Below are 23725 nucleotides of genomic sequence, written 5' to 3'. Positions count from 1 at the left end.
CGAGCGAGCGTAGCGTAACGCGGGTAGATGGAGATCAAACATCCAGATAATCCGCGGCCATCAACAGCTCGAGACACAGCTCAGGCGGGATATCCATATCCGGGACGTTGATCTGGGTCTTATTCTTCTCGTTGTAGCACAGGTACTCGCAGACCTTCTCGAGGACGACGCCACTGATGTTCTCGAGGACGCAGCGGCCGGACAGCGCTTCGGAGAACTTGCCTACCGGTTGTTCAGCGTTAGTACGGGGACAGTGGCCAGGCAGGGTGGCTCGGGCGCGGGAGAACGCACTGGAGGGATCGAACATCATGGCTAGGGTCTTGGAGATGCAGGCCGTCGAGCGCGGCAGGACGAACTCGAAGCCGTCGCCCGAGACGAGCGTCACGAACGGCTGTTGCTGTTCTTGGTCTGTTGATGCCATGGTAGTGTGATTGGTGGGGTGGGAGGTATGTGTGTAGCTCCGTAAAATGGTCTGCTAAGGCATGGGAAGGTTCGAAGGCGGCTTATATTGTCATGTGCTGCAGCGCATTTATCGAGAGATGTTCCTTTGTTTCGGGCTGTAAGAGCGAGATATAAGATGAAAGTCTCCGCGGAATGACGGCGTCGGTTGGTCCGTGCGTCGCTTCAAGCTCGGACCGCTTCCGAGGCATACTTTCTTGCTCTTTACCTATTTCATCGATTCGCGAAGATTGTCTTATAGTTGTTGAAAACGACTCTACTTTGATTTCATCTTTATTTGATCGATCAATGAGCAAGACTGCGTAGTTGGGGCATAGAGTCTGACTCGGTTCGAAGGGTAATCTTCAGCGGGTTACTGCTTTTGTTTCGCCCAATTCATCAGGACCAATGCTAAGTAACGATCTTATAGTATCACTATACCGCACTCTGCCAACAGGTCAAGTGCAATTGAGACCTGAGTTGCGAAAGGAAGGCCGGAGAGCCACAGCTTCCCGAACGATCATGTATCCAAAGCACGCACTGCGCCTTTGCGCAGCATCCAGCAGAATATCTCAATCAGGAGTACCAGCACGACTCCCCTCTGCCCACGTCCTAAACCCAGTCTCCATCTCCGCTACAACACGAACCAAGAGACAGGCATACTCGGCCATCTCCGGGGATGCCAGTCCCCTAACATTCACCTTATCAAACCGCCTCGCAGGCCGCTCCTGCATGATCACGGGGGGAACCTCGGGCATCGGCTTCGCGATCGCCGAACGCTTCCTGCAAGAAGGCATCGACCAAGTGATCCTGGTCGGACGGTCCTACGAGCGCCTGGTCAAAGCAGCCTCCAAACTCGAGAGTCCATCCAGCCCCTCAGAAGCACCAAACCTCTCGCTCACCGCTGCCCCAGAGCACGAGCTAATCCGCTCCTCCCACCGCATCAGCCTCCTAGTAGGCGACGTATCCAACGCAGGGACCTGGACCCGCGAACTAGAGAAAGCAATCGTAAGACCACTCACCACCCCCCCTCCCGCGCTTCAAGTCCCCCAAGACACAACTCGTCCATACACCCCAGAACTAACCCCCAACAAAGCAAACAACCAACCCAACCCACCTGATCAACGCAGCGGGCCTCTCCATCTCAAGCATCCTCCCGAAATCCGAACCAGCAGATATCTCCCGCATCCTAGACACGAACCTCCAAGGCGCGATCCTCACGACGCGCGCCTTCCTGCGCGCCACGATCCGCAACCACATGAAGCAGAAGCAGAAGCAGCAGCAACGCCCCAGTAGCTCCCCTGACAGCACCGCAGAACCAAACCACCAGCACCAACACCAGCTGCAGCCGCCGACCTCGAAAAGCATCATCAACGTCGCGTCCCTGCTGGCGCACAAGGGTGGCACGGGCGCCGTCGCCTATGCCGCCTCCAAGGCGGGACTCCTGGGATTGACCCGGTCCGTGGCGGTGGAGACGGCGGCGTCGATGCGCGGGGTGCTTGTGCGGTCGAATGCTATTGTGCCTGGGTATGTGGAGACGCCGATGATCGCGGGTGAGTTTCTTTTCCCTTGGGGCTTTTTGATAAGGAGATGAGATGAGAGGATCGAAGTGTCTCGTTTCCGTCTTGGGGCGTGAATTCAGGTGCACGATTGGAATGAATTGAGCTAATGTTTGTTTGTCGGGGCAGATTTCAGCGAGGGGGAAACTACCCGGTTGAAGCAGAGTATCCCGCTGGGCCGGTTCGGGTTACCCCGTGAGGTGGCGGATGCGGCAGTGTTTCTGGCGCTGAATGAGTATGCGAATAATTGTGTGCTGAATCTGGATGGCGGGTTGAGTGCGGTTTGATACCAGCGGGTGGATTTGTAGGGGGTTGGATTATATGGCGTTTGTGGGTTAGCTACCTAGTCTTGGGGTCATATATACTATCGCATCTGGCATATAATAATGTACTGTAGTGGCTACGTTGGCTCTCTATGTGGTGAAAGTGTAGGTGCTTGGTATCATAGTGTCATTGATATTGAATTTCACTTTATTCATTCATCCAGATAGGTCAAGGCAGAAGATAGTGGTACATGCATCGAAGTGGAGACACATCATGCCAATCGAGCGCCAGTAGTCTAAGTTCAAAAGGAAACACATTACCGTGCGATGTGATATGGCAGACAGATGGCAGAACAGAGAATGCCTTAAATGGCCGACATATCTGGTATCGTTCAATCATCATCAATCAGAATTGCACCACCGGTTCCCTCGTCTAGAACGATAGGATTTGCCCCGTCCCCGTTGGCTTCGGAGATGCCGGCCACCCGCTTGGCGCGGTCGTCTCCATTGCTCAGCCCTGCTTCGTCCGCGCTACGCTTCCGCTTTGCGACTGATGGATCCGACGGCACGCCATTGACCTGCTCGGGGACTGCGGGAGTCGGTGTCTTTGGTTTCCGCGGAATGTCGGGAATGGTTTCGATAGAAATAGGTTGCGGCTTGTCGCTCGCGCCGTTCTGGTCGGGAGGCTCGGCTGCTAGCACCACGAGCTCGAGATTGACGCGTGGCTCGTCGTCATCGTCAATGACGGTAATGAAGCTCTCATTCTTCACGCCCAGGTCCAACAGTTTCTTTGGCAGGTTATCCTCCAGGTCAGGGTCGTAGATGATACCGGACTCCGTTGTGAGCGAGAACTCTTCGCCGTATCCCAGTTGCAGGCGAAGAACCTGTTCAACTAGGTCGTTGACAGTTGCACGCTTAGGGTCGATCTTGAGACGAGCATGTGCGACTGAGCAGATCGGGCAATTCGGGTTGGGAGGTTGTAAAGAATCGGAGTTGATGGCCCGCGCACCCGACCGCTCAAGAAAAACCATCTTCGCTTGGTTGTATTCGCCTTTCATTACCTTGAAGGCTTGCAGCACACACAGACCAGCGGTCATGGCATTTGTTGTGGCGATTGCGGGAATGATGTTACCTGCCATTTGCTTGGTATCGAACTTGGACTTAGGGTCGATTCTGAAGATCTTCGCACGCAGGTTTGCTGTTGCTGTGACAAAGTCTAACGTATCATCGTCGTCCTTGTCAAACACCAGGATCGGCTTAACGTCGCTCTTTGTAGCCTCTTGCAACGTCTTGAGGCGCTTGCTTAATCGATCCAAGCTGTCCTTGAAGACGGCAAAGTCTTCAGCTGTAGACCAGACCTTTTGGTCATTGCTTGAGACCGTGGTCGAAACGTCAGCCGACTCCTCGTTGAGTTTTTCATAATTCAGAGGCTCTGGCGGCTCGCGGTTCTTCCACATATCGTCCATTCCACGTAGGCGCTCGATATCCTCAGTGAAAACCTTGTCAAAGACCTTCTTGGCGAACTCATCAGAGCCCATCGATTGGCGAATCTCCTTGAGAGCCTGTGCTTCCCGGCGAAGATTTTCGATCTCCGCAGCTGTCCCCAAGTTAGACCGTGAACGGCTATGTCGGACTTGACGTGGGCAATACTCACAGTTCTCTGCATCTTCTGAATGATCAAACTCACTAGAATCCTCCTCGCTGATACCGAACAACTCCCTACAGACAGTTAGCATGGCTCAAAGAAGCTATTGTTTAGCATTTCCGTAAGCGACTTACGGTAAGAGGTAGCTCTTGGCCCAGACAATGCAGTGAATCGGTTGGCTGGGGGTACTGCGAATGGTACAAACGGGGAAGGACTTCGGAACCTCTTTCGGAGTGCAGTCGTAGCACTCGGTCAAGCCCTGCCAGTCATCAGTACCATGCGCGATCGACAAGCAACCTCGGGAAGCTCACCTTCTTAATGACTTGCACTTGACCGTTGAATCCAGTTGTTCCACTCTCGATCAACGGCACGTTTGCTGCCAAGCACATGCGATTCACATGACGACGAGCCTCGAGGTTGTCTAGCGCATTGAAAACGACGTCGAAAGTGGCAAACCAGTCCACGTTGAATTGGCTGTCTTTGATATTGGCATGGTAGGCTTCGAGCTTGGCACTTGGTTGGAATTTGTGTGCGACCTCCTTTGCAACCTATTTGTAGCGACATCATTTGTTAGACATGTGTTACAAGGGAGGTCAAGAGCGGGTTGACGACAGCCGGGCCGCGCGGGGAGAACACATTCAAGGTCAGAGTGACGCACCAGTGCTTTGGATTTCTTGATGTGTTCGAAACGGAAAAGGAACTGACGGTTCAAGTTGCTAAGATCGATTGTATCGAGATCAATGATGTGGATTTCGCCAAAGCCGGAGAGGAGGAGGTTCTTCAGTAGCTCGCAGCCAATGCCGCCAGCGCCGACGAGGAGCACACGCGACTAGACGAACGGTGGTGTATTAGCTACTATGGTCACAAACAGGGGCCAGTGTACATTAGGGCAACAGATTAGAAGCAATTTGGAGTACCTCTTTGATACGTCGGGAGAGAGTGCCCAGTGATCGCTTGTGATAAGTGTCGCGCGCCATGATTGCGGTTGCGGTTGCGGATGCGGTTGCGGCGAACGGAGGAAAGCCGAAACGGAGGATGTCGTTCTTAGTATGAAAGATAAGGAAGCATCGCCGGTGAACAACTCGGCGCGGACGAAGAAGAAGGAGAAGGAGTTGAAGCGAAAAGAGTGGTCGATTTGAAGTGGAGGAGGAAGGTAGTCGAGAAGGGAGAGCCAAGCGGAGAAAGCAAGTGAAGGGTAGAAGAAGGGACGGTGTTTAAAGTGAGTAAGTGAGGTCAGGGCCGGGAATGGTTTGGATTGCAGATGGAAATGACGGCAACTCTTCCGACCCTCACTCACTCTTCATTCATCCCACCCTCAACTCAACTTACCCTTCACTTCACTTCCACACCCTCCCCTTCTATTATACCCCTATCGCATCGCCTGAATGGGCATGAAACGGGGGAGCGGAGCGAGAAAAATGTCTATGCAAGCTGAGCAATTGTTTGACTGCCTTTCGGCGGAAAGCAACGAACCATGCCCGGCCAAGCGTAGAAGGTGGCGGTCCGTGATCCGATCGCCCTTCCCTGTTTGTCGCACCAACACGAGGCTGACCTGGAGAGGAACACGCTACCTGGAACTCGAAAGGTACTTTTGCTTCCTGATTGACTTCCTCTCGGGAAGTGATCGTTCATACCCCCAAGTCTGTGGACTAGCAGAAAGCCAAGCTGCTGCATCCCCCCGGCCGCATTGTGAGACCTCACATTCTATCTCTGAATCTAGGCCCATCCCGCATAAGGCCGGATAAACGGAGTATTTTACTCGTACATGGGAAGACCATCGCATTGCCAGGTGGTGTTGATTCATCCTCTTGCCGTCACTGATCACCATGCATCAGCATCCGCAAACTGGAAGCTTCCCAGGCTTGCGCAGTTCGCCCCCGCCTACCTTTGATGCTTCTCGATGACAGCGATGCTAGATGCCAGGTCTAGAACATCCTCCATGCTAAGCTGTGGCCCAGCTCCAGAGCTGAATAGATCTGACTTATGTTTGAGGACACTATGGATCGCTCCGGACCCCAGGACCCCGGCTGGGTTCGCTCCCGATTTTACCTTTCCGGCGAAGCTCTTGCACATGGAAGCTCAATGCTAATAGTAGTAGCCTGTCTCTACATCGTACAAGTCTTGCTCTGTAGATTGAGATGCGTTACCCAGAATCCGCGCCAAATGCTTGTCTATTCTTCTGTAACACTATGTTTCAGATGGGTATAGGCACCGGCCAATCACACAGCTAATGGTCCAAGACAGTTTCTTAGCTTTACGACCAGCATCCGATCTTATCTCCAGTTGTGTTTCTCCCCTCAAAAAAGGAAAGAAAGAAGGAAGACTCCTGTATCGGCTTATATAAGCGTGCCTTATCGCCCCCTCGGAAAAGTGGCCAGGAATTCCCGATAAGCGATAGGGATGGGATATCACAACTGCAAAAAAATATTTGGGATCTCCACAAGGGGCTGCCTGTGCACTTGGCCAGAGCATTTGTCTTAGCAGCACTGGATTTTCATGAGAAGACTCTCTGGCCCATCGATCTCACTGGATTTGACCTCTTCAGCACTTCACAACTCTCTTTGGATCGGCTCGATACCCGATCACCACAGTCTTTGGGTCAACCACAAACCGTCCATTGTCGGTGCCTGTCTTCCGCGGAGTAAACCTCTTCCTTCAATTGTTCGCCAATATTTCGCCCACCGACATTCTTTCTCTTCGTTTGTTCCTCCCCAGAACCTCACCCATCATCTAAGACGTCCGGCAGTCATCCCCAGACTCTCTCCGACATCGTTCGTCGGCGCTCCCTCCCGACACCCTCAGTTCTATATCAATTCCACTGAGCAGACCCACTCAGCCGCCATGTCCGACGACGAAGCCGATCCCGAGTTGGTTGCTCTCCTTCGCAAAACTCTAGGCCTGGGAGGATCGCCAGACCCACACACAGCCGAGACCAAGGTCCTGCAGAACGCGCAGTATATCTTCGACAATGCCATCGACGTTGCCCTGAATTCGGCCAAGACGAAGGAAGCCGCCGAGACTATCTGGCAGTTGATGCAGAAGAAGGAGTACTCAACGCAGACCTGGGCCGCGCATGAGTTACACCCCAAGACCAAGGACGAGAGCACCGTGGACTTTATCTTCACCATGGACCTTCTCAATTTCAGTTTCTGGTCGGAATTGCCGAGCGACAAGCGCTTTTCGATCGAGTATCGGGGTAAGAAGTGGACAGGATATTGGAGCCTAGTGGCTGCGCTACAACGGGCTTTGGACGAGGGTAGGTTTTACGGCTCAATAATTAACTCTGCCGCATGCTGACCGCTGCAGATATCCCCATCACCAGTCCGGAGTTCTGGGCCAACGAGGAAGAATGCACCGAGGAGGTTATCAAGCATGTGTTCCGATCTGCCACCGAGGAGGAGATTCCGCTACTTCAGGAACGCCTGCAGTGCTTACGCGAGGCTGGTCGCGTGCTGTGCAGGGTATGTGTACAGTCCGGAGGCCTGTGTGGCAGTGTTGTGGTGATACTAACGTGTTCTACCTCTACCCAGGAATACGAAGGCAGCTTCCTGAACTGCATCTACAGCGCCAATTACTCGGCCGCGGCTCTTGTGAACCTTGTCACAGAAGGGTTCGCCTGCTTCAGGGATGAGACCACGTTCAATGGTCGCCGAGTACGGATCTACAAGCGGGCCCAGATCCTGGTCGCGGACCTGTGGGCGTGTTTCAATGGCGAGGGGTTCGGCGAGTTTCACGACATTGACACCATTACCATGTTCGCAGGTCAGCTTTCATCGAACCTACAACCTCACCGTTTGATCACACTAACCATGTTCATTGCAGACTACCGCATCCCCCAGATGCTCCACCAGCTCGGCTGCCTGATGTACTCACCCCCGCTAGAGAACCACATCCGCGACCTCAAGCTCATCCCCAGCGGCTCGAACTGGGAAACCGAGCTCCGCGGCGCCAGTATCTGGTGCGTCGAGCTTATCAAGCGCGAGATCGAGCGCCGCCACCCCGAAGTTAAAACGAAACCCATCCGAAAACCCGAGCAGAACCCAGCCGCAGACCAAAAAGACAACACAGTTCCCCAAGAACAGGCACAGCAGAGCTATTTCGCCGAAACGGCCCCGAACAAGGGCGGGTTCCAGGAAATATCGGCGAGGGGTATCAACGCCATCCTGATCGATTTCTTTCTGTATGACACCATGAAGGAGTTGGAGAAGGACGGCCAAGAGTCCATCCCGCATCATCGCACCCGGAGTATCTGGTACTAGAGAAAGAAACTGTTTGACTTGCTTTATTTCTTGTGCGGCACCTGTATAATACACTATACCCCTATTTATTGTTGCTGTTGCTGTTGTTGTTACTCTTATACCGGTTCTTGGTGGAGTTGTTGCCTCTCTTAGCGGGTAGTTAGGTGTCGCACTGTCCTCGCTGAGATGGATGCATTAATACCATGGTCAGCGTTGGGTTGCTGTTCAGTGTGCTGATTGTGGATGGTATCGGGGAGTCGTATCCTTAGATTCATAAAGAGACTCGTTCAATACATTAGCTCTTACAGAGGTCTTCATTCTCCAGCCAGAGCAAGCCTGCAAGCAACACTGATCTCCATGGGTATCATATTCTCACAATGAATCGACTAATCATACATCCTACCATTGTAAACGAGCAAAGAGCTCACGCCGCCAGCGCAGCCGCTTTCTCAATCTGCTCCACGCGGGCCATGATATCCGCCTTCCAGAGCAAATAATCCTCCCTGCGGTCCTCACTCAGCCAATCGACGCGATCCTGCATCATAGTCCCGAGACCAGGAAGCAGGCCGCCGGATGTCGCACCAGCACCCAGCTCCGAACGAATACGCAACCTCTTCCGCGCCTGAGCACCACCACCTCCTCCTCCTCCATCACCATCTCCAGCCTCCTCGCCCTCCGCATCCGACATAAACTCCGCATCGCCATCCCACTCCCCGGCTCGCGGGATATTCTCAAACCACTCCCTCCCCTGCGCCCAACCCTGCTCCATGATCACAGCAATCCACTGATCGACATCCTCGCGGTGTCTCCGCTCGGTAGCCGGTAAACCCAGACTCACGAGCGCAGTCTGCCGCATCTCCGTGAACGTCTTCTTATCCATGACCTTCGCGTCGTCCGCCGCCCCGGAGCCAGACCCAGCCTGGCCGCCCCCCTCATCCTCAGCAGGCTGCCGCCTCCTAGCAAGAACAAGGAAATACACAGCGACGACCAGCGCATGCACAAGCTCCCTATATTCCTCGTCCGCCTCGCCATCCCCGCGGACCGTGAGAATCGGCTCCAAAAACTCGAGCAACTCGTCATCATCGTCATCTTCCGAATCTTCCCCGCGTTTAGTGGCCGTCACCTCGGAAACGAAGAATAGGATCGAGGACACGCCCGCGAAGATGTGCGGCGGCAAGGTGCGTGAGATCGGGGGCCGCGACCAGGTGCTCATTCGCGGGGCCGGCGTGGAAAGTGTCTTACAGACTGTGCGGATGGAGGTCATGATCCAGTTCGGGGCGTCCGGGATCTTGGTTGAGGTGGAGAGGCCATACGTGCGAGCAGCGGCGGTGGTGGTGGGTTTGCGGGGGGTGGGGGTTGGTTTCGTGGGAGTGTCGTTCGGGGGTAGGGGTCGTTTCAATGGGGTGGATTGCGTGGGCGTGTTTGTTAGGTTACCTGCTGCGGTTGCGGTTGCGGGGGTCCTGGAGGGCGTTTGCGCGGTTGTTCGTCGCGCCGCCGCGGCTTTCGTTGGCGTGGAGGGCGTGGAACGCGCTCGGGACGGTGTACCTGGTGCGGAGCTGCCGCCGGAGGAGAGGGATCGGTCTAGGAAGGCGTACAGTTTCTTGTAGGCTCGCGGCGGGCAGGGCGGGTGGCCGAGGAGCGAGGGTAGTTTGAGCGCGCGGGTTAGTCTGTGATGCGGTCGTTAGTCAGGTTGGGATATGAGCTTGCGGATTGTCTGTAGGTGCGTACCTCCTGCAAGCTATCTCCGCGCATGCGTAGGGCCGCGCGATCTCTTCTTCGGGCTTCAGGCTCGCCGAGAAGCTGCGCGACTGCGCGACAAGCGAGATGGCGAGACTGAGCAGATCCGGCGGGAGGTCCTGTGCATGAGTCGGCAGCAGGGTAGCCAGCGCCTGCTCCACCGGTCTGTTGTTCATGTTGGTTGCTGGCGCAAGTATGAGATGAAGCAGATAGCTGGATGCTGGTGGCGCGATTGCCGTAGGGGGGGGAAGAGCTGGCCAATGGGTTCAATGTGATAGCAACAGGTATACTCCAGTAGTAGCATATACCTGAACACTCAAGATCCCCTCTACCGAAGAAGGTGATTTTGTAAGAGCTTTAGACCGACGAGAGGAGTGCTGGATCAAGTATCATGGCTATCATGTGACCGGCAGATTGGCTCTGCCGCCTTGCGGTTTCTGCCACCGCCTAAAACGAACAGTTTCCTGGAATGTTTTTCCGGCGCTGTTCGGTCTTAAAATCCGCTTATTTCCGCGCTTTTCCGTAGTTTTCGTTGCGAGGTTCACTAGTTTCTGCCGTCGAAAGCGGTCAATCAGGTGAACTACCGCCTTTAATGGACTGGATGGTTCTCAGGCTCCAGGCTGGTCCTACTGTTGCAGGCGATTTGCGCCGGGCCGATCGCCGATAACCACTTCCGATAGAGCAGCTGTCAGGTTCCTCTACTGTACTATACCTATCCTCCGCTCAACCGACACAGACACGACACAGACACCATGTCTGTCACGGTATGCCATCTAATTCTGTAATTGACTCGTCAACTGCACGAGCACTAACAAGACCAGCTCCACACCACACACGGCGACCTCAAGGTCGAGCTATTCTGCGAAGCGGTCCCCAAAACCGCAGAGGTACGCCAGACACTCAGTTCAGGCCCTCACCCAACCCAACCAACACACCCAAACTAACCCCAGGGGCGAAAAAACAGAACTTCCTCGCCCTCAGCGCCAGCGGCGCCTACAACAACACGCCCTTCCACCGCCTAATACCCGGCTTCATGATCCAAGGCGGCGACATCTCGCTCACGCAAACGGGGCCCACAAACCCAGACACGAAACGACCATACCTCCCAATCGACGGACCGATCCCAAAAGGTGGAACGTCAATCCACCACCCCTCGGCCCTGAACCAGGAGATCCATTTGCCAGCGCTGAAGCACCACACGCGCGGGATGCTGTCGATGGCGGCGCGGCCGGTCAAGGACCGCACGGCGCCGGGGGCGCAGGGCGCGACCGGCGCGACCATCAACGGGAGCCAGTTCTTTGTGACATTCGCGGCGGCGCCGCATCTGGATGGCGCGAGTACTGTGTTCGGGAAGGTGCTGAATTTGACGGCGCAGGATGAGGGCGGGGATGTGTTGACGAGGTTGGAGCAGGCGAAGGCGAAGATTGATAAGAAGGGACGGGTCGTGCAGCCTGGGCCTGGGGAGGAGAAGGAGGGCGAGTGGGAGGCTTTGGCCATCAAGTCTGTTACTATTCATGCTAATCCGTTTGCGCGGTAATTTGCTTTATTTTGTCGGACGGATGTTGTCTGGTGGTTCTGGTGGCGAGGGTAGCGGGGTTTCATCTTGGGGTTACTGGGGTGGCCTTGCTGAAAGCGACGTCGTTGAGCTCACGGCGTGAGATACCAGTGACATTCGCTCGGATTGGGTTGGGTTGAAGCCCGGCCGGTTGTGAGTATGTCATGCCCCCTCTCCTGGAGGATAAGATCGTGCACTCATCCGATACGGCAACGCACAAATTGCGATATCCGCGTCATTCAGAGACCATGTCTACCTGCTTGGCTTGCCCGAGGCTGCACAGATGCAGCTGTAGCTGATCTCATCATACCACGCCTCCCAGTGGTTTCCAGGTCACTGCAGAATACAGGTCTGCCATACAACCAGGATCCGGGAGCAACGGAGAGGGCTTCCGGTGACCTGCACATCAACACAGCCAACGCCTGAAACACGGCCTCAAGCTATACTCTACTACAGCCAGTGCTACACAACGCAAAGAAAGAGGATAAGTAGATATCGAGAATGTTATATCATCTATTTTCATGGCAAACTTTTGTATATGCACAACCAGAAAGAAAAAGGCGCTCCACAACCACACCGTATAACAATGCTCATTCTCGGATATCTTGCAGGAATAAAAAAAAAAAAAAAAAACTGGTCAAGACAACACCGTAAATGGATCATGGGCATCGTGAAACCAAGAAAAGGTCATCATCAATCAACGAGAAGAAAAATAAAAAGAGAAAGGTCTATGGGTATAGAGACCGGCTTCACTGCTGCTCAGCGGGCTTCTCCTCAGCCTCGTAACCCTCGGTCTTCATGTCCTTCAGTCCGAGCTCTTCCTCCTCCTCGTCAGTACGAGTGTACTCCTCCGTAGTGATCTGCTGGTCAACGGCGGGGGCGCACAGGTCCTGGACGTAGCTGTTGGCCATGGGATCCTCGAGGGTGATGACGAACTTCATCTCGCCGCTGATAGCCGCGTCGAGACGCTTGAAGAAGCGCTCCCACTTCTCCTTGTCGTCGGAGGCCATACTGTCACCGGCGCTGGTGTCGGCGAAATCGAAGATCTGGCCGTGCAGCTGGTCGCGGATCTCGGTCAAAAGACCCTCGACGGTGGTGAACCGGCCACCGAGCGTACCGGGCTCGACGCGGACTTCGAGCTCGTTGCTGTACAGGGCGCAAGTATCGGACTTGAGGATGTCACGAGAGAGATCGACTTCGTTATCGACGCGGAGGGTGATGCGCTTGCCCTTGTCGGGCACACTGCCGCCGGTCTTTACTTCGCTCGACTTGTAACCGCAGTGATCGCAGACCGTAGCCCACACGATGACCTCCTTGAAGCTATATACCATGTCAGTAGCTGCCTAGTTGCTCTTAGGGGGTACAGTAGAACTTACTAGGGGATATCGATCTTCTTCATATTCACGAAGCAGTCCTTGGAGCAAGCCGGGCATTCGGAGGGCAAGGAGTACACCTTGCCGGCAATGATCTCTTCGTCGTCGTCCTGCTCGGGCTGAGCCTCGCCCTCGTTCTTCGCAGCGTTGGGGTCACCAGCGATACCGAGCTCCTCGTTCTGTTCGTGGGTGCGCAGGTAGTCACGGCGGCGGTACTTGTGGCCGGAGTCCTGGGGGGTGGGGGCGATCCAGGAGTTGCCGGTGGGATCGTCGAGGGAGATGGTGAAGGGGAAGCCCTGGCGGTCGAGGATCTTCTGAAGCTTGTCGATGATGGGCACCAGGGCATCGTGCAGCTCGGGTGCCTGCTCCTTGCGCAAGTCCTGCTCGCTCGACAGAGACTCGTGGATCTTCTGGATGACACCCTCAACGGTGGTCAACTGACCTTCACCCTTGGGCATCTCAATGCCGAGGGACTCGACCTTGAAGACGGAGACGTCGCTGCGGATAACCTGACGCTGCATGTCGGTCTCATCCTCGACGTCGAGCGTGTACTTCGCGCCCTTCTCTTGGATTTGCGATGCGGACTTTATCGAGTTGTTCTTGAAGTGGCAGTGGTCACATTCGAAAGACTCGAGGATGATGTCGCGGAAGTAAGGCACACGGAGGAGTAAGAATCTCGTGGTTCCCTGCAAACCGGCGCATTAGTACTCCTGTATAGATTCTAGACATAGATATCGTAGCACATACGTTCTCGTGGCAGTTCATGCAAAGACTTTCCACTGACATCATGTTAGTGTCCAAGTTGCGCTCGACGAGGTCGCCGGGCTTTTGGAAAGCCACCTGCTCGCCGTCTGCAGACATTATGAAGAGGTGATGAGGTCTAAAAAGTGTACAAAGGGTATCTTGAAGAAACGACAATGTCTAATCGCAAAAGTTGACTCCCAAGTGGGATCCGTTAGAGAATGTATAAGTTTATAATCACCAGAGGAAATTTTAGCCAGCGTCGGCGGGAACGTTCCTTTTCCTTCCACTCGATCTCCATTGCAAGTGGCGGGGCAGTAATTTTTTGGAGGGGCAGCGGAGGAATTAGTCAGCCCGCCCACTTCGGGCATGGACCCCCTGAATGCCTGAGGCCTCATGGCAGTAAAGTTGCGATAGACCTAAGTATTCATAGTCGGCCACTTGCACTACTGGGAGGGTTGATTTCATGCGATTTTCGACTTTGATATGAAAATCAGTCGGATTTTCTGACACCCGTCTGCGGCCAGCCCCGAGCCATGCACAGTACAATCTTGATTGGCCATGGTCGTGCAGGAAGGAGGAAAGCTAACAAAATCCCAATCTTGAGACGGCCACTTCACGGCGGGGATAGTCGAGCTTCCCCTCCGCGCTCCGTGATCTCGTTCTGGGCCCCTGTTTCTCTTCTTCATTGGATAAAGAGAACAGACCTTTATCAGGTGGTGCAGACCGACCCCATGTCGTTCCTTCAAGTCTCCGTAGATGCGGGGAAGACCTACTATGCCCGAGGTTGCTGCAGGGATGCTTGCCAATCATTCCCTGCAACAACCCCGGTCACAAAGGCAAAGATTCGAGTCAGGCATTGATTTCATTGGTGATAACCGTACATGAACGAGAAACACGCAGGCAGCACAGGTCTCCTACCAGATTAGGAACTGCGAAACCCCCTCTCGCAATGGGCGGTGGAGCGGGGTCGCCAGGCATCCTCGGTATGTCCTGGTCGATGGAATTTCTGCAACAGATTTCGCCGAAGAACTGCCTCAAATGGGGGTAAAGAGTGACATTCGATCTGTCACGATAAGATGTTTGCTTGGGTGATGCTTTCGAACAGTAGTCTGCAGATACTAACGCGCGGTCTTTTGATATACCAGTTTGCCCACCAATGTCGACGCTGGATGATGCTAGGACTTTTCTTCCTGGGTGAATGTGCATGATCGTCCACTATGCTAATGGTGAATTGAGTTCATTAGTAGCTGCTGCAAAGAGTGCATCCTTGACATTTTCATCACGTGTAGATGAGGAGCAGCAGCTATAAAGAAAGCAGCACGTACCCCTCTTGCGCGTTAGAATGAGCCAAACTCTTCTCCTTCGCTAGTCATTTCAACCCTGTATATTCGACGAAACCATCGCACTTACACAATGACCATCCGGACCAACCCGATCCCAAAGCAACAACGCGCTGCGGTTCGCAGCGGGTCAGGCGAGACAGCCACTACCAGCATTGAGACCGTCCCTGTGGAACTCCCGGGACCAGGGCAAATCTTGGTCCGGATTACCTGGACCGGAGTTTGTGGTTCCGACAAGTCTCTCCTTCAAGATGAATGGCAGGGTTTCGGTGTCGCAATGAAATCTCAGGCCAACGGGATCGCAGGCCATGAGGGTGTTGGCGCTGTCGTGGCGATTGGCGAAGGGATGGAGAGTCGTTGGAACATCGGAGACCGCGCTGGGATCAAGTGGATCGCGAAGACGTGCGGCGAGTGCGAGTTCTGCTTGAGCGGGGTGGATGAAGTAAACTGCATCAGACAGATCAACAGCGGCTTTACTACCCCAGGGACCTTCCAGGAATACTGCCTTACGGATGGACGATATGCCTCCAAGATCCCAGACGGGGTTTCGGACGAAGAGGCGGGACCTATCATGTGCGGAGGAGTGACTGCCTATGTTGCCTGCAAACGGTAAATGCTTATTGGCCCTTATCTGAGATTGTCGAGGGATGCTGACAGTGTGCCTGCGATAGTTCCAACGTCAAGGCTGGCCAGTGGATTGTACTCCCCGGAGCTGGTGGTGGCCTGGGCCATCTGGCGATCCAATATGCACGGGCGATGGGTATGAGAGTTATCGCCATCGATGGAGGGGATGACAAACGAGAGCTGTGTCATAAACTCGGGGCTGAGGTGTACATTGACTTCCTCACGACAACAGATATCACTGCTGAGATCAGAAAGATCACGACGTATGGAGCGCATGGGGTGATTGTGACGGCAGCGACTAGGGCCGTTTATACGGCGGCACCCACATACCTCCGTCCGAGTGGCACGCTGGTGGCTGTCGGTCTGCCAGCAGATCCAACTGTTCTGGCGGGAGCTCCTCCCATGCTGTTGTCTCTTAAACGACTGAACATTGTTGGTACTGTGACAGGGAATTTGAAGGACGTCGAAGAGGCGCTGGATTTCACCGCACGAAATGTGGTTCACGTAAGAAACCTTTCCTCGAATCTCGAAGCAGTCCGGCTAACAGCAGATAGCCTGTTTTGTCTAAGGGAAAGCTTGAAGATCTCAACTCGTGGGTCGAGAAAATGAAGAAAGGTCAAGTGGCTGGGCGCGCGGTGCTTCAGGTCGCAAACTAGTCCCTGGCAACCTTGGGGGAATCGGGTTACCTTGGCAGTCTTTCGTCCTCGACATTGCTCAGTACCCTAGTCTACCTGAACATGAATTCACAAATGTAATGTAAATACTTTTGAAGAGCAAAAGAGTATTCAATTATTTTCAATGGCCTAGCCGCCCGGTAAATGTTTCCGAAAAGGGCCTCAAAAGTATTATACAGTCGTGTTGAAGCGATCCTCCTCGTCGCCAGCCTTTGTATAAGTTTCCCAAGAGTCCATCTGTTCCTGCTCGGCCTCACCCAGCGCAATGTTCTCCCGTTGAATCACGTCTTCTTCCGTCTCCATGGGAGCAGCAGCGGGGGTTTCTTCTCCGGTAGCCTCCTCAAGCGCAGGAGTCACTGGAGTCGAGGATTCGGTCTCCGCTGAGCGCTTGTGCGTAGTGTTCACCAGCGGGGTGTTGTCGTTGAACAGACGCTGAAGCATCGCGCGGCGATCCTCTTTGGGAAGCATCAGGTTGACAGAGTACATCGAGCGCCAAAGGGGAAGGGCCATGTTCTCACTAGTTCTTGGTTAGCCTTCTTATGATATAGAGCAAATGGAACCATTCTTCTGTACGTACGTGAAACCTTCTTGACCGGGGGCAGGCCGGATGTAAAGGATACTGCATCCCATGGGGATGTCCCGAACGCGCTCTCCGATCTCCCCGAGTTCCTTCCAGCCATCTTGGTCAACCTTCGGGAACATCTCCACGAGAAGGCTCCGCAGAGTCTCCTTCTGTGTCAGGGTGACCGCCCGAGCAGGGCCAAGCCAAGGCTCGAGCATCCTCAGGCCATCGGTCTGCACTCTCCAGCGACATACGCCTTCACGTTGCACGTCCTGTTTCACAAACATCTTGACACCGCAGTGCACGAACTTCATACCAGCTCCCTCATTTGAGCTCAGGATATCGCGAGCCAGGGCGCTAGTGTAGTAGATGGTTCTCGTCGGGTTGGCCTCAGCGTTGCGGACCATGAAGCGGTCCCGGGGGAACCGCTTGGAAATCTGGTAGAATTCATAGATCGGGTCGAGCTCGGTGTGGTTAGGATCCAAGTACTTGAACGGTTCCTCAACCGGTTGGCCATTCCTCCGCTTCTGAGGAGCCTGAGGCTTCGAGTCGGTCGAAGCCTGTGTGGTTTCCGCGGGAGCCGGAGTGGCATCGGAAGTCTCAACCTCGGCGACGGCAGGTGCAGGAGGGTGGATAGGACGGTCACCCACGACAACCTCAGCGCCATTCTCAAGCTTGGTCCGCTTAGCAGGGAGCCCATCTTCAAGACTGTCCGCATCACGCTTAGCGGCAGATGGCTCGGTGATGGCCGAATAAGGCAGATTGTGTGTAGCCTCGGCAACGGTCGCGTTCTTCTCCGCCTCCAGATCCGCCTCCTTGTCGTGAGCGACGAGGTCATCCAAAGCATCGATCTTCCCCAAAGGTTCTCCGCTTCCTTGCTTCTGTTTGAACTCCAGCTCTTCAGCAAGCGCAGCGATAGAGGCCTTGGGAATAACCTTAGAAGAGTCCTCAGGCTTGGCGCGGATCTCCGACAACTTCTCAAGGACAACAATGAAGAAACCACCAGTATCTTGCATGTGGGGGTAGATGCGGAGACACCTTTCAAGAGGCAAGTCTTCGGTAGGCGGGAACATGCCTTCAGCGATTCTGCCCAAACCACTGATACCTTCCTTCTCCTTGCGCTCTTCGACCTCCTTCCAGCTGTCATAAAAGCGACCTTCACGGTCCATCACCTTCCAGGAGCGAAGACCAGGAGCGCGCTTCAGTTCCGGAAGCTCCTTGCTGCAGTCCACGATGCGGACGTTCGCAGAGCCACACCGGTTAAGCGCACTAGCAATGACGGCCTCGTTCTCAATGGGGTTCATACTGCAAGTGGAGTAGACGACTCGGCCGCCAACCTTAAGCATCTGCAGGGCACGGACGAGAATGCGGACCTGGGTGGCGTGCAATCCCAGAGCATTGTTGGCGTTCCAATCCTTCCAGACTCCCCAGTTCTTCCGAGCAGTTCCATCACCAGTGCAAGGCACATCTGCCAGGATACGGTCGAACTTCAGGTAGCGAGCCTTGCCAGGCTTTCCGTTGACGCCGGGCTCGGAGGGCAGCTTGATCGAGGGGAACAAAGTAGCGTCGTGATTGGTGACAATCAGGTTCGGGGAGCTCAGGCGCTTCATCTGGTGAATAAGCATGTGTGCGCGCTTGTAGTCGGCATCGTTGGCGATCAGCAAGCCGGTGGTTCTGCCATCGTCGTTGAGACCCTCAGGTCCGATCGGTTCATCGCCAGCCGTGCCTTCGGCAACCTGCTGAGTAACCTGTCGCATAGCTTCCTCTTCACCGGTGTGGACCATCTCCATCAACTGCGCGGACTTGCTTCCGGGGGCGGCGCACATATCCAGAACCGTCATTCCAGGCTTGAGATCCATCAGGAGCGGGGGGATCATGCTGACAACCTCCTGTCTGCTGATGTTGCCAACCTCGGTCTCGGCAACGAGGAACTTCTGGAAGGATGCGAAAGGCGCAAAGCGACGAACGACCTGCTTGGGAGTGGTCATGGACCAGGCGAGCTCATCGGGATACCAGGGGACCGGGCGAGGGGGCTCGACAAAGTCGCCCTCATATTTAATAGAGGTGATCTCGGGGATATATTGGTTCTTGAGTTTCTTCTGAACGGTAAGAGCATGGCTGCGCAAGGGAAAAGGTCAGCATTGAAGACGATATAGCCTGTCGCACAGCTTTCATGCGCGGCGTTTCGCACGCCGATAGGCTTTTTGGTTGGCGCATGACGTACCCTCGCGAGCCAGTGAATCGGAAACTGTTAGGGAGATCTCTCTTGAGAGCGGTCCAAAAGGCCTCCTTCTCCTCCTCCGGAATAAATCCCTGAGAGTTGTAGTAATTCTCGAACTTCTCGTTCTCTCTGGAGATTTGCTGCCAGTTTTGGCGCTCGCCGCCTCTGCCACCCTGCGACAAGGGATCAGCACGAGTTCGATACGACAACAACCGGATTGATCGAGAACAAGAACGTTCTAAGCCACGCAGAGAGTTCCCAAGGCCAAACATACCTTCTTTCCACGTTTACCCATGATGATCAAGTTTTGATGTGAGAGATTGGAGTAGGCTGGGACTGGTCGCAATTTCTCCGCTGCAGAAATCTTATCAGCAAGCTCGCCGTTTGCCGCAGAGAATTATGTAATCGGCCTGGAAGTGCACAAGCTAATCCCAAACCAGTCGTCTTCGATCAGTGAGTCTTCACGTGGCTCGCGTTTAGTTTCGACAAGTAAATGACCCAAAATCATACACCTTCAATCATATTTGCATTGTCAAGGTCTCGGCTTAATACATATCAACTTAAGGAAGCCTTCATGGTATGGCCTGGACCACCATACGATACTACAATCACAGGGTCCGGCATAATTTAGCAGCTCAAGCCCTGTTAATCTCAGGCATGGCCACACATCGCTGGATATACAATGGTATACCAAGAGACTACTAGTCATGCTACAGCCACGAGACAGGTCATAGAAAACACAGGCATTCTAGCAGACCCACATATGCAGGCTTCGATGCCATGAACTCGGCCCGCCAGATGATCAGATCTCATTCTCTGTACAGATCTGCTAAAGATGATTTGGCCATCATGTAAAATAAGCCATGCTACAGAAAGAAGGACAAACGCATCTGCTCTGTCGCAGTCGTCATGGTACATAGGCAATGCATATAGCCCTTGCATCAGACTGCATGAATTCTATATCGCCAACGCACAGAATCACCGCCTTGTGGCTATAGATCTGCCTATAAACATGTCACAGCCTCTATAGAACCTTCAATCCCAGCGGTTCTTCCTTTCATGTCAATCGCGACAGGCTTGAGCAATATAGGGACGCTGAAGCTCTCCGTCGCCGTAAATGAACGTCGAGCACGTTGAGTACTCGTCTGTCGGTATACAGCAACCGCAGAACGCATGTTATGCCGAAGGCGGCTCCAGAGCATGGCTTGTTGTATTCGGGGCGTGGTGTGCCTTGGTTCCAGCATGGGGGATTATGAATACAGCCGGGGTCCTCTATCTATGGACCAGCACGCATCAACTCAAGAACTATCCGGAGTCGAGTTACGGCTGGATATATAGCGCCTATGGTTTTTTTGTTTACTTTGCCGGGGCGCCAATGGGTGTGTACCACTGATCTGCCCTCGTTCTTTTTCTAGACACGGTTGACCGTCTGAGTTAGGAATGATTTTCGATGCTTGGGGACCAACTTATCTTGTCGTCATGGGATCCCTCGGCATGGTTGTATCGTTGATCTGCTTCAGTTTCAGTAATGGTAAGGTTGTACGACCCCCGATCGAAATAGCAGCAGCCAAGGCTAACCAGTGCTAGAGTACTACCAAGTCTTCCTCTCACTCAGTGTGCTGGGCGGGCTATCAGCCAGTGCTCTCTCCACCTCAGCTCTTGCAACAATATGGCACTGGTTCGATCGCCGCCGGGCCTTCGCTACCGGCGTTGCCTGCACAGCAGGCGGGCTCGGAGGCGTGATCTTCCCCATCATCATCTACTTCACAGCGCCCAAGGTCGGATTCGGTTGGTCCATTCGGATTATCGCTCTCATCAGTGCTGTCCTGCTCGTCTTTGCCTGCTCCTTAATCACGACCCGGCTCCCAGTTCGAACAGACGCTTATAAAGGGCTAGCCCTCAAGCCATTGAAAGACGCCAACTTCGCTGCCACGACCGCTGCGATCTTTCTGACCGAGTGTGCGGTCTTTATCCCGAGCACATACATCTCCTCTTACGCGGTGCACGTGGGTCTGAGTAACATCATCGCATACCTGCTGCTCGTCTTCCTGAACCTAGGCATGATCCCAGGCCGGATTTTACCAGCTCTCGCAGCTGACCGACTCGGGCGATTCAACATAATGATCCTAACGACCCTCATCTGCGCCATCATGACCCTCGCCCTCTGGTATGAAGCCGGAGACAGCTTAGGTGCACTCGTCTGCTATGCTGTGTTCTTCGGATTCTGGTCCGGTGCGGCGCTGAGCCTGTCGCCCGTGTGCATCTCGCAGACCTGCACGGCAGCGGAGTATGGGAGCAGAAGTGGCATGGCATATAGCATTGCCAGCATCGGAATGCTTCTGGGAATTGGCCTGGCGGGCGTGTTCGAGCAGCGGAGTCACGGAGCAGCCTACAACCGAGGCCTCATTGTCTTCGCAGGGGTGTTGTTCCTTGCGGCCGCAGGTGCATTCGTCGTCGCTCGAGGGGTATGTCGGGGCTGGTCATGGAGAGCCAGGTTCTGACGGGGACGCAGGCCACTTAAAATAGTGCTTATGCGACCAGCCACCCTAGAGCCGCCGTCGTTCTTGGTACTCGGTTGCGCCTCCTCGCTAGGGCAGGGAAGGCGTCCACATCGACAAGGCTGTGGAAAAGCCAGATTGTCCGTCTTTGGCCATTGCTTTCGTTCGGGTCGATTCTAGCATGCCACCTTCAGTGGTGGGTATCCAAGTAGGACCTCCCCTGATCCGCCAAGGATCTAAACTTCACATATTAGCGGAATAGTCGAGGAGTCTCGAATTCAATTATCACGTTCGCAAAAATTGATATCTAATGTAGCCCACAGGCTTATAAGACGACAAGCACTTGAACTAGCCGCGTCAAGCACTCCCGTTGAAAAGAGAAATAGGCGAGCTGAAACACCGTTCCTACCACCCGACAGAAAACCCTCCCCATCAATTTTATACCCATTGTGGCTATAGCCGGAGCAGTTCGGGAGCGGACAAATCCTAGCGAAAAGCTTAAGCTGTTATATTCGACCAGGGTTCCGACGCCGGCAACAAAGGAGAGGACTTGGAAGTGGGGATGAAGCACAGGCAGGGAAATGAATGCCCAGCAGGCACCTGAATCCGATCCAATGCAATGCGTTCGAGATTCGGTAGTGCAGCCGTTTATCTTTCCAAGCGAAGCCTCAAACAGGGGATCGTCTTTTGCGAATGTGATTTGCCGGGGCGCTGATCGGGGCCGAAGTGAGCGATTTCCACCACCGCAATGATACGCGAAGGATCGTTCCCGTTGTAGTTTTGAGCGTTATAGACGAGCTGCTCGTGTCGGTGTTAACCCTCGAGACAGTATTTTATTTTCTTTCTTGTGTGTGCAAAGTCAATTGCAAGCTAGTGTCAAATATCAATCGACTCTCGACCCCTGACAAGTAAAATGGTGTTGGCCCCCAACCTTAAACATGCCAGGGCCAAAAAATCACCCACTGTTTATCTGGGACTGTGCCACGCAAGGCTTAGAAGCTGCGATGTATCCTGGTGGAGCTGGGGCTGATTTTCTCTTCTGTCTTTATTTTGCATGTGTCTTTAGTTTCACGATAAGTTACTAACACGAGCAACCAGTAAGAGTAATAAAAAAAAATAAGCCTCCTTAGAGTGAGTGAATGTAGCAAGCACCCTCGTACTCGGCCCCAAGCTCCATCCAACGTCTTATTTAAGTAGTGTCACTCGCTGTGTTTTCTCAGAATTTTTACTCTTGTTCCTGAAAGTCATCAATCCTCAGTCTCTCAGTCTAGTCTTTCGTTCAGTACCACTGTACTCTCATCCACTCGTTCACCATCCACTCGTTCACCATCCACTCCTACAGTCCTGCAATCAACCAAGCCTACTACAACACTACAACACCACACCACACCATACCAAACCAACAAACCCACAATCACCACCACCAAGATGAGCGGAGAACAAGAATGGTCCAACGGCTTCTTTGACTGCTGCTCGCCGTGCAACACCTGTGCGTTTCGTCCCAGACCACTCCAACCTCCCCTCCAAATCACCGCACCCCAATTAACATCAAATAAATCAGGCTGTCTCGCCTTCTGGTGTCCCTGCTGCCTCCACGGCCGGACCGCCTCGCGCCTCAAGGACCCTGCTCTCAAGGCCCATGGGTCGATGAACGGTGATGTACGTTATCCCACAGCCCTTCCCACACCTAGCCCAAGTAACGACCCTCAATCCAAACGCACCAGCCCATCAACCCCACCATCAAAAAGCAACAGAAACAGACACAGACACTAACCCCCAGAAAAACAGTGCTGCCTCTACTTCCTAGTAGGCTACTGCGGCCTACACTTCATCCCGCTAATGATGAAGCGCGGCAAGTTGCGCGACATGTTCCAGCTGAAGGGCGGCGGCTGCGGCGACTGCTTCCGGTCGTTCTGCTGCCCTTGCTGTACGCTGATGCAGCATGAGAAGGAGGCTGAGGCCAGGGCTGCGTTGCTCGAGAATGGTGGGTATAGGGCGCCGCAGGGGATGGAGTATAAGTGATTGGTTGATTCTTGAGGGGATGGGGGGGAGGTTCAAATTGTCGGTGGTCGATTGGTTTGAATTAGGGGAGGAGGGGGCGGGGACGTTGTTTCTTTCTTTCTTTCTTGTATGTATTGAGAGCTCCGTGGGTGTGCTTGAGTATGATCTGTTTTCTTCTGAAGCGTTGCGTTTTTTGTTTTATATATTTCTTCTTGTATGTACTTGTGCTGGAGTGAGGTTGAGCTTGATCTGG

The 23725-nt window shown here is 53.9% G+C and overlaps 11 protein-coding genes across 11 annotated transcripts; 6 read left to right on the top strand and 5 right to left on the bottom strand.

Moving 5' to 3' along the window:
- Positions 1-34: 34 nt before the first annotated feature.
- On the bottom strand, positions 35-421 carry BO97DRAFT_337300 (elongin C; the record flags this gene model as incomplete). Its single annotated transcript, XM_025691488.1, has 2 exons — positions 35-222; positions 292-421. The coding sequence occupies 2 exons, from the start codon at positions 419-421 to the stop codon at positions 35-37; spliced, it is 318 nt and encodes a 105-aa protein (XP_025554895.1).
- A 539-nt stretch (positions 422-960) lies between these two features.
- Positions 961-2284, top strand: BO97DRAFT_337500 (SDR family NAD(P)-dependent oxidoreductase; the record flags this gene model as incomplete). The annotated part of the gene is made up of 3 exons (XM_025691496.1): positions 961-1446; positions 1535-1991; positions 2127-2284. The coding sequence occupies 3 exons, from the start codon at positions 961-963 to the stop codon at positions 2282-2284; spliced, it is 1101 nt and encodes a 366-aa protein (XP_025554894.1).
- Positions 2285-2478: 194 nt separating this feature from the next.
- BO97DRAFT_361825 (E1 ubiquitin-activating protein ubaB) lies at positions 2479-5327 on the bottom strand. Its single transcript, XM_025692431.1, has 6 exons — positions 4823-5327; positions 4564-4734; positions 4217-4453; positions 4040-4164; positions 3915-3979; positions 2479-3857 (listed from the first exon to the last, which is right to left on the bottom strand). Exons 1-6 carry the CDS (start codon positions 4880-4882, stop codon positions 2653-2655), a joined length of 1863 nt encoding a protein of 620 aa, XP_025554893.1. The 5' UTR covers positions 4883-5327; the 3' UTR covers positions 2479-2652.
- A 1419-nt stretch (positions 5328-6746) lies between these two features.
- BO97DRAFT_337669 (queuosine 5'-phosphate N-glycosylase/hydrolase) lies at positions 6747-8164 on the top strand (the record flags this gene model as incomplete). Its single annotated transcript, XM_025691500.1, has 4 exons — positions 6747-7161; positions 7212-7366; positions 7436-7667; positions 7728-8164. 4 exons carry the CDS (start codon positions 6747-6749, stop codon positions 8162-8164), a joined length of 1239 nt encoding a protein of 412 aa, XP_025554892.1.
- A 418-nt stretch (positions 8165-8582) lies between these two features.
- On the bottom strand, positions 8583-10056 carry BO97DRAFT_361820 (uncharacterized protein; the record flags this gene model as incomplete). The annotated part of the gene is made up of 2 exons (XM_025692430.1): positions 8583-9810; positions 9872-10056. Coding segments are annotated over 2 exons (1413 nt in total), but the record flags the coding sequence as incomplete, so codon positions are not given.
- A 490-nt stretch (positions 10057-10546) lies between these two features.
- Positions 10547-11506, top strand: cyp5 (putative peptidyl-prolyl cis-trans isomerase). The gene is made up of 3 exons (XM_025690328.1): positions 10547-10644; positions 10702-10767; positions 10845-11506. Exons 1-3 carry the CDS (start codon positions 10633-10635, stop codon positions 11415-11417), a joined length of 651 nt encoding a protein of 216 aa, XP_025554890.1. The 5' UTR covers positions 10547-10632; the 3' UTR covers positions 11418-11506.
- A 536-nt stretch (positions 11507-12042) lies between these two features.
- On the bottom strand, positions 12043-13810 carry zpr1 (zinc finger-containing protein ZPR1). The gene is made up of 3 exons (XM_025693359.1): positions 13556-13810; positions 12812-13494; positions 12043-12755 (listed from the first exon to the last, which is right to left on the bottom strand). The coding sequence occupies exons 1-3, from the start codon at positions 13667-13669 to the stop codon at positions 12185-12187; spliced, it is 1368 nt and encodes a 455-aa protein (XP_025554889.1). The 5' UTR covers positions 13670-13810; the 3' UTR covers positions 12043-12184.
- A 1155-nt stretch (positions 13811-14965) lies between these two features.
- BO97DRAFT_383405 (zinc-dependent alcohol dehydrogenase) lies at positions 14966-16172 on the top strand (the record flags this gene model as incomplete). Its single annotated transcript, XM_025693358.1, has 3 exons — positions 14966-15501; positions 15564-16020; positions 16071-16172. 3 exons carry the CDS (start codon positions 14966-14968, stop codon positions 16170-16172), a joined length of 1095 nt encoding a protein of 364 aa, XP_025554888.1.
- Positions 16173-16316: 144 nt separating this feature from the next.
- BO97DRAFT_383402 (tRNA (cytosine-C5-)-methyltransferase) lies at positions 16317-19295 on the bottom strand. Its single transcript, XM_025693357.1, has 4 exons — positions 19248-19295; positions 18977-19146; positions 16768-18870; positions 16317-16707 (listed from the first exon to the last, which is right to left on the bottom strand). The coding sequence occupies exons 1-4, from the start codon at positions 19266-19268 to the stop codon at positions 16362-16364; spliced, it is 2640 nt and encodes an 879-aa protein (XP_025554887.1). The 5' UTR covers positions 19269-19295; the 3' UTR covers positions 16317-16361.
- Positions 19296-20090: 795 nt separating this feature from the next.
- On the top strand, positions 20091-21474 carry BO97DRAFT_337746 (MFS general substrate transporter; the record flags this gene model as incomplete). The annotated part of the gene is made up of 3 exons (XM_025691505.1): positions 20091-20352; positions 20412-20504; positions 20561-21474. 3 exons carry the CDS (start codon positions 20091-20093, stop codon positions 21472-21474), a joined length of 1269 nt encoding a protein of 422 aa, XP_025554886.1.
- A 1156-nt stretch (positions 21475-22630) lies between these two features.
- On the top strand, positions 22631-23510 carry BO97DRAFT_383398 (PLAC8 family protein). Its single transcript, XM_025693356.1, has 3 exons — positions 22631-22960; positions 23033-23130; positions 23260-23510. Exons 1-3 carry the CDS (start codon positions 22900-22902, stop codon positions 23491-23493), a joined length of 393 nt encoding a protein of 130 aa, XP_025554885.1. The 5' UTR covers positions 22631-22899; the 3' UTR covers positions 23494-23510.
- The last annotated feature ends 215 nt before the right edge of the window (positions 23511-23725 follow it).

The sequence above is a fragment of the Aspergillus homomorphus genome (genome assembly GCF_003184865.1).
Source record: "Aspergillus homomorphus CBS 101889 unplaced genomic scaffold BO97scaffold_4, whole genome shotgun sequence".
In the NCBI taxonomy this organism is placed as follows: domain Eukaryota; kingdom Fungi; phylum Ascomycota; class Eurotiomycetes; order Eurotiales; family Aspergillaceae; genus Aspergillus; species Aspergillus homomorphus.
The sequence above is the reverse complement of the archived record's forward strand: the minus strand, read 5'-3'. Positions and strand labels throughout refer to the sequence as shown.

What these genes read in the sequence shown, in the direction of transcription:
- BO97DRAFT_383402 (XM_025693357.1), bottom strand. Translation starts at nt 19,268, where the DNA reads ATGGGTAAACGTGGAAAGAAG. An exon ending in CGATTCACTGGCTCGCGAGG is followed by an intron (nt 18,871 to 18,976) that starts GTACGTCATGCG and finishes TCCCTTGCGCAG; the next exon opens with CCATGCTCTTACCGTTCAGA. An exon ending in CCCGGTCAAGAAGGTTTCAC is followed by an intron (nt 16,708 to 16,767) that starts GTACGTACAGAA and finishes ACCAAGAACTAG; the next exon opens with TGAGAACATGGCCCTTCCCC.
- BO97DRAFT_361825 (XM_025692431.1), bottom strand. Translation starts at nt 4,882, where the DNA reads ATGGCGCGCGACACTTATCACAAGCGATCACTGGGCACTCTCTCCCGA. An exon ending in TCAAGAAATCCAAAGCACTG is followed by an intron (nt 4,454 to 4,563) that starts GTGCGTCACTCT and finishes CGCTACAAATAG; the next exon opens with GTTGCAAAGGAGGTCGCACA. An exon ending in TTCAGAAGATGCAGAGAACT is followed by an intron (nt 3,858 to 3,914) that starts GTGAGTATTGCC and finishes ACTTGGGGACAG; the next exon opens with CTGCGGAGATCGAAAATCTT.
- BO97DRAFT_383398 (XM_025693356.1), top strand. Translation starts at nt 22,900, where the DNA reads ATGAGCGGAGAACAAGAATGGTCCAACGGCTTCTTTGACTGCTGCTCG. An exon ending in CTGCTCGCCGTGCAACACCT is followed by an intron (nt 22,961 to 23,032) that starts GTGCGTTTCGTC and finishes CAAATAAATCAG; the next exon opens with GCTGTCTCGCCTTCTGGTGT. An exon ending in ATGGGTCGATGAACGGTGAT is followed by an intron (nt 23,131 to 23,259) that starts GTACGTTATCCC and finishes CCAGAAAAACAG; the next exon opens with TGCTGCCTCTACTTCCTAGT.
- zpr1 (XM_025693359.1), bottom strand. Translation starts at nt 13,669, where the DNA reads ATGTCTGCAGACGGCGAGCAGGTGGCTTTCCAAAAGCCCGGCGACCTC. An exon ending in GCATGAACTGCCACGAGAAC is followed by an intron (nt 13,495 to 13,555) that starts GTATGTGCTACG and finishes GCCGGTTTGCAG; the next exon opens with GGAACCACGAGATTCTTACT. An exon ending in AAGAAGATCGATATCCCCTA is followed by an intron (nt 12,756 to 12,811) that starts GTAAGTTCTACT and finishes CATGGTATATAG; the next exon opens with CTTCAAGGAGGTCATCGTGT.
- cyp5 (XM_025690328.1), top strand. An exon ending in CGGTCCCCAAAACCGCAGAG is followed by an intron (nt 10,768 to 10,844) that starts GTACGCCAGACA and finishes GCGAAAAAACAG; the next exon opens with AACTTCCTCGCCCTCAGCGC.